Genomic DNA, 19,621 nt, shown 5'->3' with positions numbered 1-19,621 from the left:
TTTGTTTGTTTATGTGTAACTCTGTGTTGTTGTTTTTGTCGCACTGCTTTGCTTTATCTTGGCCAGGTCGCAGTTGTAAATGAGAACTTGTTCTCAACTGGCCTACCCGGTTAAATAAAGGTTAAATAAAAATAAATAAATAGTTGTGGCATATGGGGGAGAGAATGCTGTCCCCTCCAGGTAGGTGTTTGTCCCATTGTGTGCTAAGGGTGTCAGGTTCTTGTCCATTTCTGGCATTTAGGTTGCCACAGACTAGTACATGTCCCTGACGGCTCTGGCGGCTCCTGACTGACGGACAGCTCAGATGGCGCTGGACAGACGGGCAGCTCAGACGGCGCTGCGCAGACGGGCAGCTCAGACGGCGCTGGGCAGGGCAGACGGGCAGCTCAGACGGCGCTGGGCAGACGGGCAGCTCAGACGGCGCTGGGCAGACAGGCAGCTCAGACGGCGCTGGGCAGACCGGCAGTACGACGCCCTCTCACTCCACGGTAAGCACGGGGAGTTGGCTCAGGTCTCCTACCTGGCTTAGCCACACTCCCCGTGTGCCTCCCCCCAAGAAATTTTTGGGGCTGACTCTCGGGCTTCCAACCGCGTCGCCGCGCTGCCTCCTCATACCAGCGCCTCTCTGCCTTCGCTGCCTCCAACTCTGCTTTGGGACGGCGATATTCCCCTGGCTGAGCCCAGGGTCCCTTGCCGTCCAGAATCTCCTCCCAAGTCCATMAGTCCTGTGTCTTCTGCCGCTGCTGCTGCTGTCCTTTACCACTCTGCTTGGTCCTTTGGTGGTGGGTGTTTCTGTAACGGCTGTCTATCTCTTCCTCCTCATCTGACGAGGAGAAGCGAGAAGGATCGGAGGACCAATACGCAGAGTGGTAAGTGTCCATGTTTTAATAATATAAACTGAACACTACACAAATAACAAATGTGAACGAACCGAAACAGTACCGTGTGGCGACAAACACTGACACGGAAGACAAACACCCACAAACCAACAGTGAAAACAGGCAACCTAAATATGGCTCCCAATCAGAGACAATGCAAAACACCTGCCTCTGATTGAGAACCATATCAGGCTAAATGAACAAACCTAAACATATAAACAGATAACATAGACTGCCCACCCCAACTCACGCCCTGACCATACTAAATAAAGACAAAACAAGGGAAAATAAAGGTCAGAACGTGACAGTCTGCTCTATACCAAATTAGCATACCGCCTGAGTCTCTTCCCTGTTTCACACCTGGTAGTTCGGTGGATGGGACTACCAGCTTTCTGTAGCCTAGATGGCAACCAGTGGGTCCGTCTTCTTTAAACCATGTTTCTTGTAGGATGYCAATGTCTGTATTTCCAATTTCTTTGTTGAAGTCTGTGTTCCTGCTCTTTAGGCCAAAGGCAGATGACCTCAGACCTTGTATATTCCAGGATGAGATAGTAAAAGCTTTGTGTTCCATATTGTCTAGTGTTGTTTTTGTATGGTTTACGTCCAAAGATGTTATAACAAAATGTGGTGAGTAAGGGTTCACAATTTTTTTTGAGAACTTCCGGAATTGAATGGTGGAATGTGAACAATTGTAGACGACACCCCCCCCTTCAACATGCATACTATAAACAGACCAAACTCATCTTGTCTTCTCTTATTATCTTTGGTTTCTGTGAGAAAATAAAGCATGGCTGCGTGCAGAAACTACCCATCTTTGGATTACTTTCGATTTCTAGAAAGTGTTTTACGCAAATATTTCGATAAATGGTGAGCTCACCCATGACCGAAAGGTTGCAAGATTGAATCCTCGAGCTGACAAGGTATAAATCTGTTGTTCTGGCCCTGAACAAGGCAGTTAACCCACTGTTCCTAGGCCGTCATTGAAAATAAGAATTTGTTCTTAACTGACTTGCCTAGTTAAATAAAGGTAAAATAAAAATAAAAATAAAAATAAATCTTTGAAATGCAAGAGAAAGGCCATAATATATTGCTCCACCCCAGGCATTTAGATTTTGGCCACTAGCTGGCAGCAGTGTATGTGCAACGTTTTAGACTGATCCAATGAACCATTGCATTTCTGTTCAAAATGTTGTATCAAGACTGCCCAAATGTGTTTAATTGGTTTATTAATACATTTTCATAACCGTGCACTCTCCTCAAACAATAGCATGGTATTCTTTCACTGTAATAGCTACTGTAAATTGGACAGTGCAGTTCGATTTTGTTGGGTATTAATGCGCCCTGAGATCTACAGAAACGCAGTCTAAATAAAGATTTATGAAGTTTGCTTCTGCTCACAGACTTTGCGCTGCGCCACCATTCAGATCTAAGCACTAGTAACTTGAGTGTTTCCGGGTCTTTAGTGAATGCATAGAAATGAAAAAGATGGACTCCTTGAGCGGTACTGTCAGCTTCCAAAATGTACATTTTGTAAAGTGGGTATTTAAACTGGAGATAGTAGGTATCTTCTTTTCTGTATACATTACTATCAGAGATCAGGAGAGATGGTTATTGTATTACTGCTGCATTAACAACGTCCAAAGGTTTCGAAAGACCAGGCCAAAATATTTGCAAGTAACTTGGTAACTAGCAAATCAACAACATTGTTGCACACTATTGCTGTGGGATATTTTTTTTTAAGCAGTCGTAACTATGATGATGTAAGGTTCTGTATTTATTTTCTTAGTCAACCTTGTGTTCTGTATTGTTGTGTTCTTGAACGCAGCCCTGTCTTTCATTTTTGTTCATTGATTTCACCTGAGTTAGTTACTCACCTGGTCTCATCAGCTCCTTATTTAGTTCAGATCATTCTGTTTGTGCCTTTGTGAGGTATTGTTCGTTTTGACTCTACTAAGCCTTTTCGTAGCGCGTTTGTGAGAACCAGGTATAGCCTTCAGTCCTAGTTTTGATTCACTCAGTGTTTGCCTACCTGTGTATGAGCTTTGCCTGCCTGTGACCACGATTCCTGCATTCTGCGAAGGCGAAATAAACACCTGCCGCGCTCTGCTCGTGAATCTACACCTTTTTGTCCTTGATTATTCATTACAGATGATCGCTTTTACTGATACAATGTATAGCAGTTCTCTGTACATTTTACTCTCTCCAAATGTTATTTTAAATGAATAGGAGTTTGTTTACGCAATTCATTTGTAAATAGTTCGCAATTATTAGGCCTACAGTGTTTGCCGCTTATTATACTCAAAATGTCACTCAGACTATGAAAGGCATTTCGCCTCACTAAATTCATATTCTGTCAGTGAATCTTTCGCCAGTGGGCGATCGACGTCAGTATACAGCGGCAAGGAAGAAAAGTTACATTTGGCGAAGCAGACAGAGGTAAGCAGGTCAAGCACTATTTCTATCATTCACGCACGCACACACCTCTGTTCTGTCAGAGCAAAATGCATAAAAAATGTATTGACCTATTAGGCCTGTTTTATTAGTGATCTACAATAGCTTTTCGTGCATGATGTGTGAATCTCCCACCAAACCTGGCCGGTAGCCTCTGAGATGGCCAGTCTACTTTAGTTTTCATACCCCAGTAAGAAAGGCTTGCGAGAGAGCTGAAGATCCATTACATTCCCAAGCCGTTTGACAAAACTGCTATTATTCACGTTGCTCAAGAGTAATAGTGTAAGGGCATGGTTTGTATTTATTTGATCCCAGCAGGAAAACAACATTTTGTAAATGTCAAACCTTTGTTTACTTGCTGAAAGAACAGTTTGTTTGATTAGAGCCTACATCATGTATAGTACATTATTAGGGATATACCCTATTATTATCTTATTATTACTCTATTAAATTTTATAATAGCAGAAGCACAATGGGGGGGGGGAGAAAATGAATAACATTAATATTTTAACTTTGAGTAAGTAATTGCAGTGAAGTCTTGTTGCCTGAGGTCTCTTGGTGTTATTTGTTGTAGCCTTCAAAGTGAAAGTGTTTCTGATCTCATCCTGACCTCTCTCTGTCTGTCCCCTGTCAATCACTGTACAGGACAACTCTCTGGTGGTGTGGAAGGAGGCGGACTTGAACTGCCTCAGATAAAGAGCATAAAGATGTCACAGATGAGATCAGCATCCTCTCCATCCTACAGCACAACATCAACAGCCTACTTCAACCATTTCATGGACAAGGACACTCTGCTCATTGAGCTTGAATATTGTAATGGTGAGATATGGCATCATCTTATCACTTGAATGTGGTGTATTTGTATGAAATACACATGGGATATTAAAGCTGTGTTATTAAGTGTCCTTATTAAACGTAATACTTTCTATTTCGGGATAATGATATTGACTCAACTGAAATATGATTGTCCCAATTGTAATGGTCTGGCAGTTACAGTAGCAATAGAAAAGGTCCACTATCTTTTCAATTTCAGGAGGAAATCCTTTTGATAAAATCAACCAACAGAAGGGGAAACGCTTCACTGAGGAGGTATGAAAGTGAAACACAACATGATGTAAGGGTGTATTGTACCTAGAGACACACAATGGCTCTGGCTTTGTTCTAGATAAGAACAATTGTGAACATTCAACTTCATCTTTCCCTGCCAGTTTTTAATATCTAAAACATCTTAAATTCCCCTAGGTTGTCATATGGTACCTGTACCAAGTTACCTCTGCAGTGGCTCACATTCATAAGGCTGGTATCCTGCACAGGTAAATTCCAGGGTTGGGTCCAAACTTTCCTCAATGATTGTGCTATGGGCTGCTTTGATTGTTTGTATTGTATGTAAGCTGTGTTGGTTATGAATACCAAAGTCCTTATTCGGTCTGGTCACAATTTTATTTTTTCTGACCTATTTTATTCTTCTCTTGAAGGGATTTCAAGACACTGAATATCTTCCTAACTAAAACAAACCTTATAAAGTTGTGTAATAACATTTGAAGTATTAGCCTGGAGAGCTGTGCTTTTCTGGTGTTATGTTGACCATGTAGATCTCAATTACGTAGTGCTGAATGAAGTTAACACACAGTCATTATAGTTGCTGCAGAGCTGATTACATTCAGTGAACAGATTTGGTGAGCAGACTGGATACTCAAACCAAATCAAGTCCAGAGAGCAGTGTGGTTGTTCTGTCCCTTTGTGGGCATAGTCTACATATCTCTCCCTGTGTGTACCTAAGCCTGCTGTATTTGTAGTCAGCTCCATCCATGGCTCTTCACTCTGCCACAGGGACATGACTTCTGTTTGGTGGCAGGTGTGAAAAGTGGTAGCAGCGAGTGTACAGCTAATTGTGACCACGAGCAGTGCCATGTGTCTGACGGCCCATGTGGATAGCTAGAGTATACTGTATGACATAATGCAGATAGCCCGGTCAGCCAATGTGCGGGAGCACTGGTTGGTCAGCCCAATTGAGGTAGTATGTACATGAATGTATAGTTAAAGTGACTGCATATATTATAAACAGAGTAGCAGCAGTGTAAAAAGAGGGGTTGGAGGGGCACACAATGCAAATAGTCCGGGTAGCCATGTGATTACCTGTTCAGGAGTCTTATGGCTTGGGGGTAAAAACTGTTGAGAAGCCTTTTTGTCCTAGACTTGGCACTCCGGTACCGCTTGCCATGCGGTAGCAGAGAACAGTTTATGACTGGGGTGGCTAGGGTCTTTGACAATTTTTAGGGCCTTCCTCTGACACTGCCTGGTGTAGAGGTCCTGGATGGCAGGCAGCTTAGCCCCAGTGATGTACTGGGCCGTACGCACTACCCTCTGTAGTGCCTTGAGGTCAGAGGCTGAGCAATTGCCGTACCAGGCAGTGATGCAACCAATCAGGATGTTCTCGACGTTGCAACTGTAGAACCTTTTGAGGATCTCAGGACACATGCCAAATCTTTTTAGTTTCCTGAGGGGGAATAGGCTTTGTCGTGCCCTCTTCACGACTGTCTTGGTGTTTGGACCATTCTAGTTTGTTGTTGATGTGGACACCATGGAACTTGAAGCTCTCAACCTGCTCCACTACAGCCCCATCGATGAGAATGGGGGCGTGCTCGGTCCTCCTTTTCCTGTAGTCCACAATCATCTCCTTAGTCTTGGTTATGTTGAGGGATAGGTTGTTATTCTGGCACCACCCGGCTAGGTCTCTGACCTTCTCCCTATAGGCTGTCTCGTCATTGTCGGTGATCAAGCCTACCACTGTTGTCGTCTGTAAACTTAATGATGGTGTTGGAGTCGTGCCTGGCCATGCAGTCATGGGTGAACAGGGAGTACAGGAGGGGACTGAGCACGCACCCCTGGGGAGCTCCAGTGTTGAGGATCAGCGTGGCAGATGTGTTTAAAGGTGAAAGCAGTGGCCAGCATGTGTGTGCAGGGGAGACTCACTTTGCTGTGGTTACCGTGGAGAAAGAGCTGCACACTTGGGCTGTGAGTACCATGTTCCTATAAGTCCAAAGCAGAACATTTTTTTCGAGCACTTTAAGGTTGTTTTTGTTGATCAAACATGTGCCCTTTTGATGTCGTGGTTTCATTTTAGAGTGTCCAAGATGCTGGGCCATGGGGCCCAGGCCTCGTACGGCAGCCACACAAGGTTGAGAGGCTGCAGGGAAAGGCCATCCGTCAGGTCGCTTGTGGAGCTGATTTCACTGCCTGTGTCACTGGTGAGTAGTCTGTCTGTGTGGAGCACAACTCCAGTAGAATAGGATGTTTACAGTGGGAGGTTTCTGTCTTTTTACAACACAGATACAATTCAGACAGATTTGGTCTAGTTTGACAACATGCCGTTGCTGTTTCGTTTCAGATGAGGACTAGATGTACATGTTTGGTTCTGACTACTACGGCTGTATTGGAGTGGAGAACGAGCAGGGCATGTAGGTGCTAGAGCCAGTGCTGTTGGAATTCTTTGAGGAGTGGCCTGTCAGGCAGGTGTCCTGTGCAGACAACCATGTGGTGGTGCTGACCCACAGGGGAGATATCTACTCCTGGGGCTGTGGAGAGCACGGTATGTACCAGAACAGCGTATACTGAGCTACACAGCAGTACTGTATGTCTACCACGATGCCTCCCTCAAGCTCCATATCCGTTGTCCCACCTTATCTTGCCAGTAGATGGAGCTATGATGATGAAGGACATAATTAATTTATGAAGTTGGCCTTTTCCTCAGTCTTGGCCTGGACTGTGAGGATGACTTTAACTCACCCATGCAAGTAAGATCCTGCCCTTTCTTTTTCAGCAGAGAGCTTGAACACATATCATGTAAATATGCTTATGGAGAAAGGGGCAATGACGTCTCAATTTTATTGTCGAGACAAATGAATGGAAAAGTGTTTGAGACCACCGTTTAAATCAGTAGGAAGCATAATGTTGTGTATCGTCTGGCTTTCACAGGTGGAGATACCCAAAGGAGCCATTATCTCCTCTGTGGCCTTGATGGAACCTTCTGACAGTCTGGCAAAGTCCTGGCCTTTGGGAACAACAATCAACCTTGGAGTCTCTGGCCTCAAACCTTCCTGGAGAGGTACAGCATCACATTCAACATACTAGGATCCACTCACAGGCTCTTCTCATTGCTTTAAAATAAGGAATAATGCAATTAATGGTGGAGAATTTAAGTTTTCTTCCTTCAATATCAGGCCTACCAGAGGATACCATACACCACTACACTCACTTTGGTCAAGCAGCTGGCCAGGTATAAGATCCAATTTCCGCTGGGAAGACCCACACTGCTGCCATCAACGGGACAGCTACCAGACTCCTCTCTTTTTTCTGATCCCAAATTGAAAGTATATAGAATTTTATATCAAGACATGGTTCTGACTGAACTCTGACCTTGCAGGCTGATGACCTTTGGCTGCAAAAATGATGGTCAGCTTGGTGTGAAGGACTTCAAGAAGCACCATGGCATCCAGCTCTTGTTGGGGTGTTTTTTTTTTTGGGGGGGGGGGTCAGATGGCTTCACCATCGCAGCCACGGAGGGTCAGAAAAACAACTAAACTTCAACATTCTCTGTTGCAGCATGTTGTTGAATATGCTGTTTAATGTGTATATGCAGCTTAGTTGTGGTGCTTGTTTTTTTTATTCTGTTAGCAGGGAGTCCTGCTCTGACCTACAAAAGTAGGACTCAATCTAATGGAGAATACCGGTAGTACTGGTAGATTCCCTGTTTAGGTTCTGGAAGGATATAGGCTAATCTCTCATCCTTTCGGACCATCAGATCTTTGCCTGGGGAAAAGCAGGAAACGGATGCCTGGGAATGCTTTACCACAACCCATTTTAGGCTCCCTCCACCATGTGCCAGACCTCTTCTGTCGTGGCTGGCACACCATTCTCATCATGGGTTAGCCACTAACTTCTGTTCTAACACCAGCTAATAATTTATTGAAAAATACAGTTGAGATTGATTATGTTCCCTGTTTACAGAAAAGGTTCTCAACTCTAAAACTATCTGCTCAAACAGCAGTGGACTTTTAATTGGCAGTGGTAAGTAAGATGGCCATGGTCTCTCTGGTTACTTTTTCATTACATTCACAATCTGAACAGGTCAATAGTTTTATACCAGTGTGGTACTGTACTGACCACATGGTGTGTCCTGGTGTTTGTCGGTTCACACTAAGGCCTGGGCCAGGCCTCTACCTCCACTGTGGATCTGGAGAGTGAGCCAGGCTCAGACAGGGCTACATGAAGGGCGATTGGGGGGCACTAAGGAGGATGACACAGACGAGCGACACATCAAGACCTCCATAACGTCTCTGACGAACCAGACTGGCGACAGCTCTTGCCCCATCTGGCTGCGCCAGGTTTGTACTCAAAACAACAAGCATAATAAAAGCCTGAACAGAGAGGGTTATGGCCACTGAATGTTGGTGTCCCTCCCTGGTCATCCTCCCTAACAGGAGCTACAGTATGCAGAGTTCATCCCTGCATACCTGGCCCTCTGGCTCCTTCTTTCTCAGAGAGCGTCACACTGCTCTATGATGAGCTGCAGGAGGTGAAGGCTGCTGCCGCCACTGAGAAAGGCCTCTCGGTTATGACAAACGCACCTGACTACATCCCCATGCTAATGTCTCAACCTAACCAAGTGTTATTTCTTTACACCACTCGTATGGGCTGTGACGGGGTCAACGGGTTGGAGGAGGCAGGAGCCTGTAGAAGGGGAGGCACCAACTTGCTACAGAGCAAGCAATGAGGTAGCAGAGGTATGTGCAAGATAACCCCTTACACACATTGTTACAGCACAAGGCTAGTTGAGACAGTATTCTGGTGCAGTTGCTTGTTTGTTCTGTGTTTCTCTGTAGTTGTTGCCATTTTATTTTACAGTACATTTTACAGTATAGGTAAGCATTACTCACTAAAGACTAGTGGTACCCGGGTCAGCTGTTTGTTCACCTGCCCCTGCTCACAATTGCAAATCATTTTTTATATGGCCCCACACTTGACCCTAACCCACAAATATAAGAAATGCGCTGTAGGCTACAGTCAGAAGGTATAAAGTTTTTTTTGACAGGGGGTGGAGGATTGTTTTTTGCGTAAATTATGTTTCTTATCATTTCCGACATTTTAGTAGGCTATTTGTTAGACAAGTTGACTATAATTAGATGCGTGCAGCTTCTCTTGTCATTATATGTTGCCCTAGAAGACTAAATAAACACTTGCTCACTAGAATAATGTCATAAATGGTAGAAGGAATGCTTCAATCTAGTTGACATCAGTAAAGTTTTCTGTCATCTCTGCTTCTTTTGCAGAGCAAACATGTTTCTGTTAAGATTTCAGTTTGGCTTGGATGTGTATTTTATGTGGTAGAAATACAATCAGCTTGTATGATTCTGATAAAGATAGATAGCACCTCTACAGATGGTATCTAACTGCACATTCACATTCCTTCAAGATGATGAAATAAATACATCGTATTTCTCCACTCCTGTTGTCGAGTCAAAATGTACATTTGGTATGTCAATTTGCTGCAAGAAATATTCAAACAGAGGTTACAGACCTACAGTCAGTTTCCATTTAACCCGTCTGAACCGTAGGCTACAGTTCCCTTGATGTGCCATAGGCCTATTCGTCTTGTGACTGTCGAATTTGTGTAGCGCCTCACAATCATCACATATAACATAGGCACTGCTATCATTGTCTTAATAAAAAAAAAATTTTTTTTAACCAAGTAAGCTAGTTGAGAACAAGTTCTCATTTAGAACTGCGACCTGGCCAAGATAAAGCAAAGCAGTGCCACACCAACAACACAGTTACACATGGAATAAACAAGCGTACAGTCAATTGTATTTTACCACTTCACAATCTTTCCCAAACAACTTCTGGCCCCTCCCTTCTATTTATTTTCAACACTCCATTTCACAGCTTATCTCTTTTTGAATTAAACTCTGACATTGGCCTTTTTCTCTCAGTGGATAGAGAACTTTTTCTGCCCATTCCCAAAAGCTTTTGGCGATCAGTGTGCAGGCTATTTGGCGCACGTAAAGTTCGACCCTAAAGTTTAGGCTTACGCACTAATGCCTGATAGAACCTCAATGTAGCCAATAGGCCTAGGTCACAGAAGGTTGGTGGCACCTTAATTGGGGAGAACGGGCTCTTGGTAATGGCTAGAGCGGAATTGCTGGAATGGTATCAAACACATGGTTTCCATGTGTTTGATGCCTATGGTATTGTTGTATGCCATTCCATTGACTCCGTTCCAGACATTATTATGAGCTGTTCTCCCCTCAGCAGCCTCCACTGGCTTAGATATAAATGTAACATTCATTGATTTTGTTTCTGTATTTTCTCTTTATTCAACCCAGCACCTGTAGTGATCCCTGTAGGCAAAGTTGTGTAGTAACACTGAGTCGAGTCCCTATTCTAGACCGATCAACTCCATTGCTATGCAGACAAGTGTTATCAAGAGTTGTTCTCTTTCATAACAGTTAAGTGACCAGGGGCCTGTTGCACAAAAGTAGAATTAAGACATCCGGGATAAATGACTCAGCTGAGCTCAATGAAGCCAAAACATGTGCGTCCAGGCTTAATTGGTTGCACAAAGACCAAGCCAGGATGAGCAGACACGGATTCATTAAGCCAGGTGAAACCAATCCTGGATAGGTGCGCGCTCACGGCTCACTCAAATAGACCCCGCCACAGATCACAGATTAACTGATTTACCATGGCAACTAGAGCCGCGTACTTTTCCCCGTCGGAAGCACAAATCCTCATGGAGGCATACGAGGAGGTAAAAGATATAATTAAGAAGAAAGGCAACACCGCCACAGTGATAAAGCAAAGAGAAAAAGCGTGGCAAAGTATTGCAGACCACCTGAATGCGTAAGTAGTGCACAATTACACACTACACCGTTCTTTTTTTTCGATTTTGTACCGCTTCGCTGAAAATCAACAATTCAATAATATTTATTCACATCTCCAAAAATGCAGTTGTACTGTAATTATGAAACGGTTAAATTTTTAATTGAAATGCACTGCAGATATGAGTGAAATTGTGTAAGTAACTCCATCACACTGTATAAAGCTATGATAAATTTTTTGATATTTTTACTGAAAACAAGACAAAAATACCAAGTAATTTTTTGCAGTGACTCCATTAAATGTGTGTGTGTGTGTAGATTAAACATGAACGGGCCAAAACGGACATGGCAGCGGTCAAAATCAAATACAAGAACATTCTGCAGAATGGTATGGTCCCTGACTAATTTAACAAAGCACAAGCATATATTGTACCCAGAAGGTGCCTGCTCACACATTGTCTGTACTGTTTTAGCAGTGAAAAAGAATACCCACAGACAAGGCACGGGTGGTGGGTCACCAAAGGCTGACCTTACCCCAGCAGAGGACATGGCCTTGGAGCTAAATAAAGGCAGGCCCGTCTTAGAGGGGATCCCTGGGGGAAAGAGACGAGCATAGGTTCCTCCCAAGATGCCACCCGCTTCATTCAAGGTATGTCCTTCCATCTCTACATGGGATACAACCACATTCATATTGACATATTTGGACTGTCTGACTTTGGTTTACATATTGCCTAGCAGTGTCTGGCAGCACTGTGTCTGTTAGAGCCACCAGCACAAGCACCAGACGATGCTGATCCAGTGAGTACTCCATCAAAGGCATACTGTAGCCTGGCATGTCTTGTCTACTAGCTTCAATATGAATCCGATTAAATGTGATAGGGTGAAGCCCCAGTGCAGCAGCAACAGCACATGATGGACGATGATGAGGAGGAGACCATCTCTCTGGATTCCAGAAGGCATGAGGTATCATGTAAGACTGTGAAAGTACTATTTACTCTACAATGGTGAGGAGTCCTCATCAAAATCAAAAAAAATCTAATTTCTTTTACAGGACCCAGATGCTATACAGTGGGAAAACCAGCCTGGCAACATAGTGCGTATTAATAAAAGGACACCACATCCTGCAAATTCCGCTGCTATTGTATTGTGTTCACAGAGCTCACAAGCTATCAGAAAGTTGTATGGCAACCACCTCCGGCGCCAAATAGAATGGCAGACATAGACATTCAGTACAAGAAGAAAAAGATGGAAAATCTTGCACTGGAGTCCGAAATAAAAAAGAGGACAATTAGGAAACTGGACCTTGAAATAAAAAAACTTGAGAGGGAGTGAGATATGCCTTCAATGTACACTGTATGCTAACTGTAACACAAATGTATTAATCATTATTTTTCTTTCCTCCCCAGCTCCAAGAAGATGACACAGCTCAAAATAAAAATTAGTATAATTCTCGTAAAGTCGTGAGCCATGACATATGAGCTCTTATGGTGAGCACACAGGACGGTGGCATCTTCTAAGGTTTTTTTTATTTTCCAGCAATCAGTACAACCAAGTCATCGTTATAAGGCATCGCCCTCTTTTGCCCACCCCCCAGCACCAGGTGGCCACTAGCCTATATGAAGGCCAAAATTGTGTGTTCCTTTCTGCTCTGACAATGGCATGCCCATTCGTGCGAATGTGGTGGATGAAGAAGCACTTGTGCTGAGAAGAGCCTTCAGGCGAGAAAGGGTCTTCAGGACCGGTTGGACCCACTGGCCTTCCCTGATACCATCTATATGAAAGATACAGGTTTCTGCAGATGGATCAGGTATCTATGCAGCTACTGGGTCCCAGGATTAAGCACGCACTGCACGGAGCCATGCACTGAGTGTGGAGCAAATGGTTTGTGTGGCCTTGCGCTTTTTTGCTAGTGGAGCCTTCCTGTACTCAGTGGGGGATGCAGAACAGCTGAACAAGGCACAATTTGCCGCACAATAAGGAGTGTGTGTCTGGCTATCAAAGCATTAGCAGATGTCTTCATCTCCTTCCCTGGCCACAGAAGACTCTGTGACATCAAAGAGGAGTTCTATAGGATTGCAGGTAAGAGGATCTACAAATTACAGGACAACTGTTACACATAGTAGGATACTCATTACTTTGTGTGACAGTTTTCCAATGTCATTGGTGCATTGGTGGATGCACACACATAAGGATAAAAGCCCCCTCAGGTGCCCATGAGGCCGATTTTGTGAATAGGAAATCCTTTCACAGCATTAATGTTCAGGTGAACATAACTTTTTGATATTGTCCATTGACGAACACTCTGCATTGCCAGTGATGTGCATTGATTGGTGATATATTCCTCATCTTATGATTTCAGATGGTCTGCAATGCTGACTGTGTGATCAGCAATGTTGTGGCAAAATGGCCTGGCTCAGTCCATGACTCCAGAATCTTTCGGGCCTCTGAAATCTATCAGTGCCTATCACAAGGTAAGCCACACAACCCCTATTTATAACCATCATGGCTGTGTCAAGAATATCACTGTGTTTATGAGGTAGTAATGATGAGATTTTGTGTTGACAGGTGAATTCTCTGGTGTGTTGCTGGGAGACAGGGGGTATGGCTGCCAGCCTTTTCTCCTGACACCTTTCACAGACCCCAGGAAGCACAGCAGGCCTACAACCATGCCATGCCAGGACCAGGGCCAGAGTTGAAATGACCTTTGGCCTCCTGAAGGCACGCTTTCACTGCTCACAAATTAAGGGTCAGCCTGTTAGGGCATGTGATATTACTGTGGCTTGTGCTGTCCTCCACAATGTGGCCTGCCTGAGGAAGGAGAGGGCCCCCAGAGTGCCACCAGCCATGGACTGGGACATCCGGCAATCTTCCCTGATGACGACAGTGGTCGGCTGCTGAGGGACCAATATGTGTTGAATTATTTTAGTAGTATGTGTGCTTTCAATTTTGGTTAAATATGTCCTGCGGTGGCAGAGGAATTTGGGTTTTTTTGGGTTCGTTTTTTGACGAATTTGGCTCTTATGATGTTTGTGGCGTATACTGTGTGTAATACAAGGCTGCAGGGAGGCTACTGCATCCATTCATTTGTCTGTTCAGTTGATGGTATGGATTTGTCCTGCATTTATTTTAGTGTGCAGACATGCAGGGTGTGTTATATACAGACCTTTGAATGTGTATGTATCATTTTGTATAATATGCTGGATTCTGTGCTTTCCATCTTGTAGAGTCACTGTGACTTCAGTTTCGAAAGGAGCTGATGGTTTACCTGCTTTGTTTTGTCCTTATTCAATAAAGGAACATAATGTTACACATTGTGTTTTTATATTCATATGGAATGTGTATTTGTTTATATGACAGAGTACTAGGCCACACTGAAGAAAAAGGATAAAGTCATAAATTTATGAGGCTGGTCTTTCTGCAGAAAAGCTACATATTGTTTTTACAGTTTTGATACTTATGACAATGTGATACTTAATATTCTGGCACATCAGCATGTCTTTGTTTATGAAACCATACTGAAGTCAATTTCACGAAATGCCCCACATCTGTCATTTTAACAACTGTCCTCCTTTAAAACAACTGGTTACAATATTATGACTTGTGTTTTTTTCCCCTCTGTGGCCCTAAATATCTATCATTTTATATATAGCCTTTAGTCTATGGGAAACTGTAAATTATCTAATGATAGCAACATCATCTAAAAACATTTTTTATCCAAAATCATTGAAATTAATGATCACAAACGTTTAAAGTAATAAGTGGGTCTAGTTATATGTGATAACAATGTATAGTGAGCAGTGAAATAACTATTGGTTTCCATTTGTGGTGACTGCTGACTGACATTAGGGATGAGATTAAATAGATCCTGGAATTTAGCCTGGTCTGGAGCAGGCTAGCTCCACAGAATAAATCTCCATGGTAATTTATACCATAACATATCCTCCTGCCCCCTATCCATCTTTAGTGCAACCGGATTACGGATCAATTGAGCCAGGATCACCAAGATATCCTGGCTTAATCCCTTATCCTAGTTTTGTGCAACAGGCCCCAGCTCAAAGAGAACGAGAGACTCTGGACAGCAATCAACCATCTGACCCTGTGCAAAGCAGGAACTGAAAAGAACAGCAACCACCAATCCGATCACAGGCCTGTGGCAGGACAGGGAGGAGCCTCCAACCATGATCGGGACAGATCTGCTGGGGCAAATCCGTGAGCAAAAACTGTCCTATCCAATGAGTGGCGGTGACCCTGTGCAAAAATAGTATTATATTTGAGATTCTCCAAAGTAGCCACCCTTTGCCTTAATGACAGCTTTGCACACTTTATACACCTGTCAGCACTGGGTGTAGCTGAAATAGCCAAATCCACTAATTTGAAGGGGTGTATTTCAAGTACTTATTTTTTGCTAATTTCCTTTCGAAAGCCCTGAGCCCTGTTCTTCATATGTGATGCTGTAAAAAAAAAAAAGCCTAAATACTATTTCAAATAGCCAAAGGTATACCAAATATTGTCTCTTACATCTAATTTACCAAATAAGTATTTAGTGTTAACATTTAAGTATTTACAATCTTGTGTATTTCATATGATGATCAGCTTGCTATTCTGTATCTGGAAAAAATTGTGTATGAGGTTCACTTTTACATAACTCAAACTACTGATTCAATATAGACAATCACTTTTATTGCCTTAAGATAACCTTGAATTTGTTTAAACTGGTATTTAAGTGGAGGAAATGGTCATTTTATGGTTAATCTTCCTTCTGTAAAATGTAATGTCATGAGTACAGTTCTCTTCCTAGAATGTAGAAAAGCTCGTTTTTGTAAAGTTAATGGTAATATTTTGTTTTTTCTATTAAATGTTTTCTCAACTGTTGCTTTTTCAGGTTTATATTGTCTTTGTGTTCCTCCTGTTTTTGAGTATTGATTCATCCTTTTGACACTATTTGTGAAAAGTGTAATATTCACATTGTGTATTTGTTTACTCTGGGTGGTGTGTGTACAGTATGTGTGTGTTTTAAGTGTCCTTTACCAACAGCTTGCAACTCTTGGTTGGTGTGCAGTTAATTGATACAATACACAACACTGGTGGAATTTCCTTTATCAGTGCAAGAGAAGTGTCCTTATTCCTTAGTGCTTTTGCATACTCTTAAACCAAATTGTGTTGTGATGAATTGTGCACAAATAAAAAGAATAGGCTATGCTTTTTATACAGTTTGTTTAATGTTGAAATATTACACATATACTGTGTTCATTTTTGCAATACATTTTTTTTCCAATGGCTTAGCTTACCCTATGCAACATTATAAAATAGCGTGGGTGTACCGTTACAGTGGTCTTACGTTCCACCATTCATAGAGGCACCTTTGTTTTATGCTTCATGTAAAAAATTAAAAAATAACATTTTGGTCAGATTAATTCTGAAATGAACTATAGACAAAGCAAAATCAGATTTGTATTTTTTTTTTTATTGTGCTTCAAAATCCACCAATCGTTGGTTTTCATTTTCTTTTAACCCTTTTGCAGACAATCTTGTTCAGCAGTATCTGAATAGTTTAGTTCCCCCCCCCACTTCAAAGGCAGTGTGAAAAATGTGTAAACTATACTCTACAATTCAAAATGTTATTTTAAACTAAATACTCTCATACTAAACCACAACGCCATACCTGTACATTTAGTTCTATAAAAATGTAAGTTAATGCAGAGGCTTTTAGGTAACAAACTACATATAAATTGCATCAGGGCTTTAGTTTTAACATCTGAAACCCTACCTCAAAGTTGATTAAATAATCCCACAGCAGCCCCCCACCCCACATTTTTTACAATTTTATATACAAAATAATTGCCTTTTGTGAACTAACATTCGCTCTTGACTTTTTTCCCCCCTACTAGCAATGACTTTGCTGATAGATACTTTGAGGAATAATTTACTTATTATAACTGAGATATGTGGTTGTCCCATCTAGCTGTTTTAAGATGAATACACTAATTGTAGGTCGCTCTGGATAAGAGCGTCTGCTAAATGACTCAAATGTAAAATGTAGTTTTGAATGCTTTTTATAAACATCATTGCAAATTAGTTGGTTTCGTCAGCGGCGGTGGCGGGGAGGTGGAGGGCGACTCTTGATGTTCTGGCACTTGGGGATATGTCGCTCTGCTGGCCCAGGGGCAAATCGGCGGGCACAGTGAGGGCAGGTCACATAATCATCATTGTCTTGGATAGGTGGTTGGGGCTGCAAAGCACCTGTTGCTGGAACATGGGCTTGGCGCAGATTACGAATGAATGCCTCGTGTTTCTGCCTCCAGTTGCTCTTCTTTAGCTGTAAATCAAGCCAAAATCATATTAACCAGGGTTGAGAAATGGCATGAGAAACGAGATAATATAATACCATTATTTCCTCAAATTAAAGGAATTGGGGAAAAACTCTTACCTCAGGAGACTTGCTTCTTGAGTTGGTTTTCATGAACTCTTCCAGGTCAGTTCCCTTGGCCCTGTACTTGGAGGAGTCAAAGACTTTACGGCTGGAGCGCTGCATCCTCTCACAGACCTGAAGGTGCTTCTCTAGTCTCTCTGCAGCAAATTTTCTGTGGCAAATCCTGCAAGGGATGAGCTGGAGGCAAGCATTGTCAGCACTCTCCACTGGGCTGAGTTCCACTTGCAGTAGCCGACTTGACTGGCGGTGAACTGAGGGTGATGTGTGGGAAGCTTCTCGAGATATTTTTCTACAATTGATGCTACTGCGGCTCCCTGGCACTGATCTATGTGAAGTTTTAAGCTGTCCCTCCTGATCCAGCCCTCTATGAAATATGTCACGCCTCTTATCATCAGCTGAAACATACCTCTCTCTAGAAGACCTTTCCCACTTATACTCCTTCTCCCAGTCTCTTTTCTTCTCAACCTCCCCATTTAGTTCTCTCTCTTTCACTTTCTCCCTCTCCCACCTATTCCTCTCAAATCTTTTCTCCCTCTCCCAATTTGTATCCTTTTCATTCGCCCTTTCTCTAGCCCTCCTGCTCCACTCTCCATTTTTCTCCCTCTGTTGCTCTAGGTCCTTCTCAGCCCTCCTGTCTCTACTCCACTCTGGCTTGTTCACAATTTCCCTTTCCATTCTTTCCAACCTCTCCCACTCTTCTGCAAGTGCCCTCTTCTTCTCTCTTCTCTCCCTATTGAACTCTTCTTTTTTCTCTCTCTGCCACTCAATATCCTCCCGGCTTTTATCCCTCATAATCAACCTCTCCCTCCTTTCCATCTCGTGAACTCTCTCCTTTTCCCTTCTCTGCTCAGCTGAGGACACCTTGCTCTCGATCCACTCCTTTTCTCTTTCCACTGGTCTCCTAATATGCCTCTCTGCCCTCTTAGTGTTATCACCTGAGACAGTTCTCTCCCTCTGCTGCATTTCTCTCACTTTTTCCTGAGTTTTCAACAGCTTCTCCTGAAGTATTAGTTTATCCATTTCAATTTTCGTTGCCATCCTCCGCTCATAATCCAGCCTCTGCTGCTCTCCCTTTGATCGTTTGTACCCAGAAACCCTTCTGCTGTTTGTGTTCTCTTCCAATGATGGTGAAGAATCCTCAGCAGGCCTTCTTTGGCTTATTATGCCACTTCTTCTATCATACTCTGAATGATCATGTGGTGGTGAGGGAAAATATGGAGGGAGTCTTTGAAACTCATTAGGTTTACAAGCTACCTCGTCATTACTCAACCTATCTATGATTAAAGTTCTTTTATGGTAAACAGGCTTCAGTGAAAATGCCTTGTCCACTCCATCTGCTTTCCTCCCAGACACAATATCACCTGGTTCTTCAGGGTAAACATACTTTGTCCTTGCTGAGTTATGTGTTCTGCTTTGGGAGGAATATTTGGATTGATGAAATGTCTCTTGGGAATACTGTTGCTGCCATTCATTCATGGCAGTCCTTTCCCTTGGTCTATGATCCTCAAACGGTTGCTCTCGAAGGCTGGTCTGATGTTTCAAAGGGTGATGCAAAGCTCTTGAGCGGTCCTTCACAGGTGGGAGTTTTTCCAATATCACTTCTTTATCCAATAAAAGAAAAGGGTCAGGGTGAGGATGCGGAGCCATTTGCAACCGATGCATAATTATACCCCCAAAGAAATGGTTGATTAGGGGTTGATTTTACTTGTTGAAAAGATAAGGCCTAGCTAGCTAACTATATGACTTAGCTAGCTAAACGTTACATGAATTGACTCACCAGCTGCTCTCCCTCTTGAATTGGCAGATTTCTCTTTGTGATTCTCTTTCAGCATTTCACTACTGCTTAGCAATGGCTACTCCAAGACATGACTAATTATCTTCTTTAAAATAGGTTGTGAATATCTCCAAAATGTGGAAAATGTTGACAGCAGTAGCATGCACACACTTAGCACCTGTTTTGTTGGTATCAGTTGCCTAGAAACAAA

The 19,621-nt window shown here is 42.8% G+C and overlaps 3 protein-coding genes and 2 long non-coding RNA genes across 7 annotated transcripts; 4 read left to right on the top strand and 1 right to left on the bottom strand.

Moving 5' to 3' along the window:
* The first annotated feature begins 1,311 nt into the window (after nt 1-1,311).
* LOC111962971 (serine/threonine-protein kinase Nek9-like) lies at nt 1,312-7,106 on the top strand. 2 transcript variants are annotated; one of them, XM_070443367.1, is made up of 9 exons: nt 1,312-2,862; nt 3,236-3,314; nt 3,975-4,148; nt 4,363-4,418; nt 4,572-4,642; nt 6,083-6,344; nt 6,454-6,577; nt 6,718-6,918; nt 7,025-7,106. In XM_070443367.1, the coding sequence occupies exons 6-8, from the start codon at nt 6,138-6,140 to the stop codon at nt 6,726-6,728; spliced, it is 342 nt and encodes a 113-aa protein (XP_070299468.1). In that variant the 5' UTR covers nt 1,312-2,862; nt 3,236-3,314; nt 3,975-4,148; nt 4,363-4,418; nt 4,572-4,642; nt 6,083-6,137; the 3' UTR covers nt 6,729-6,918; nt 7,025-7,106. The 2 variants fall into 2 exon arrangements, with proteins under 2 accessions (XP_070299468.1, XP_070299467.1); XM_070443366.1 differs by having other exon boundaries at nt 1,312-3,314.
* A 171-nt stretch (nt 7,107-7,277) lies between these two features.
* LOC111962969 (serine/threonine-protein kinase Nek9) lies at nt 7,278-11,837 on the top strand. The gene is made up of 5 exons (XM_023986207.2): nt 7,278-7,434; nt 8,131-8,253; nt 8,337-8,396; nt 8,531-9,112; nt 11,680-11,837. Exons 1-4 carry the CDS (start codon nt 7,278-7,280, stop codon nt 8,596-8,598), a joined length of 408 nt encoding a protein of 135 aa, XP_023841975.2. The 3' UTR covers nt 8,599-9,112; nt 11,680-11,837.
* A 284-nt stretch (nt 11,838-12,121) lies between these two features.
* Nucleotides 12,122-12,529, top strand: LOC139027636 (uncharacterized). Its single transcript, XR_011479756.1, has 3 exons — nt 12,122-12,169; nt 12,258-12,299; nt 12,363-12,529. It is a non-coding gene; the product is annotated as an uncharacterized lncRNA (long non-coding RNA).
* A 520-nt stretch (nt 12,530-13,049) lies between these two features.
* Nucleotides 13,050-13,879, top strand: LOC139027635 (uncharacterized). Its single transcript, XR_011479755.1, has 3 exons — nt 13,050-13,285; nt 13,566-13,677; nt 13,772-13,879. It is a non-coding gene; the product is annotated as an uncharacterized lncRNA (long non-coding RNA).
* A 2,292-nt stretch (nt 13,880-16,171) lies between these two features.
* On the bottom strand, nt 16,172-19,617 carry zc2hc1c (zinc finger, C2HC-type containing 1C). 2 transcript variants are annotated; one of them, XM_023986621.1, is made up of 3 exons: nt 19,414-19,617; nt 17,634-19,237; nt 16,172-17,522 (listed from the first exon to the last, which is right to left on the bottom strand). In XM_023986621.1, the coding sequence occupies exons 1-3, from the start codon at nt 19,466-19,468 to the stop codon at nt 17,292-17,294; spliced, it is 1,890 nt and encodes a 629-aa protein (XP_023842389.1). In that variant the 5' UTR covers nt 19,469-19,617; the 3' UTR covers nt 16,172-17,291. The 2 variants fall into 2 exon arrangements, with proteins under 2 accessions (XP_023842389.1, XP_023842388.1); XM_023986620.1 differs by having other exon boundaries at nt 17,634-19,617.
* Nucleotides 19,618-19,621: the final 4 nt, after the last annotated feature.

Source organism: Salvelinus sp. IW2-2015, linkage group LG4q.2, assembly GCF_002910315.2.
Source record: "Salvelinus sp. IW2-2015 linkage group LG4q.2, ASM291031v2, whole genome shotgun sequence".
In the NCBI taxonomy this organism is placed as follows: Eukaryota; Metazoa; Chordata; class Actinopteri; order Salmoniformes; family Salmonidae; genus Salvelinus; species Salvelinus sp. IW2-2015.
The sequence above is the reverse complement of the archived record's forward strand: the minus strand, read 5'-3'. Positions and strand labels throughout refer to the sequence as shown.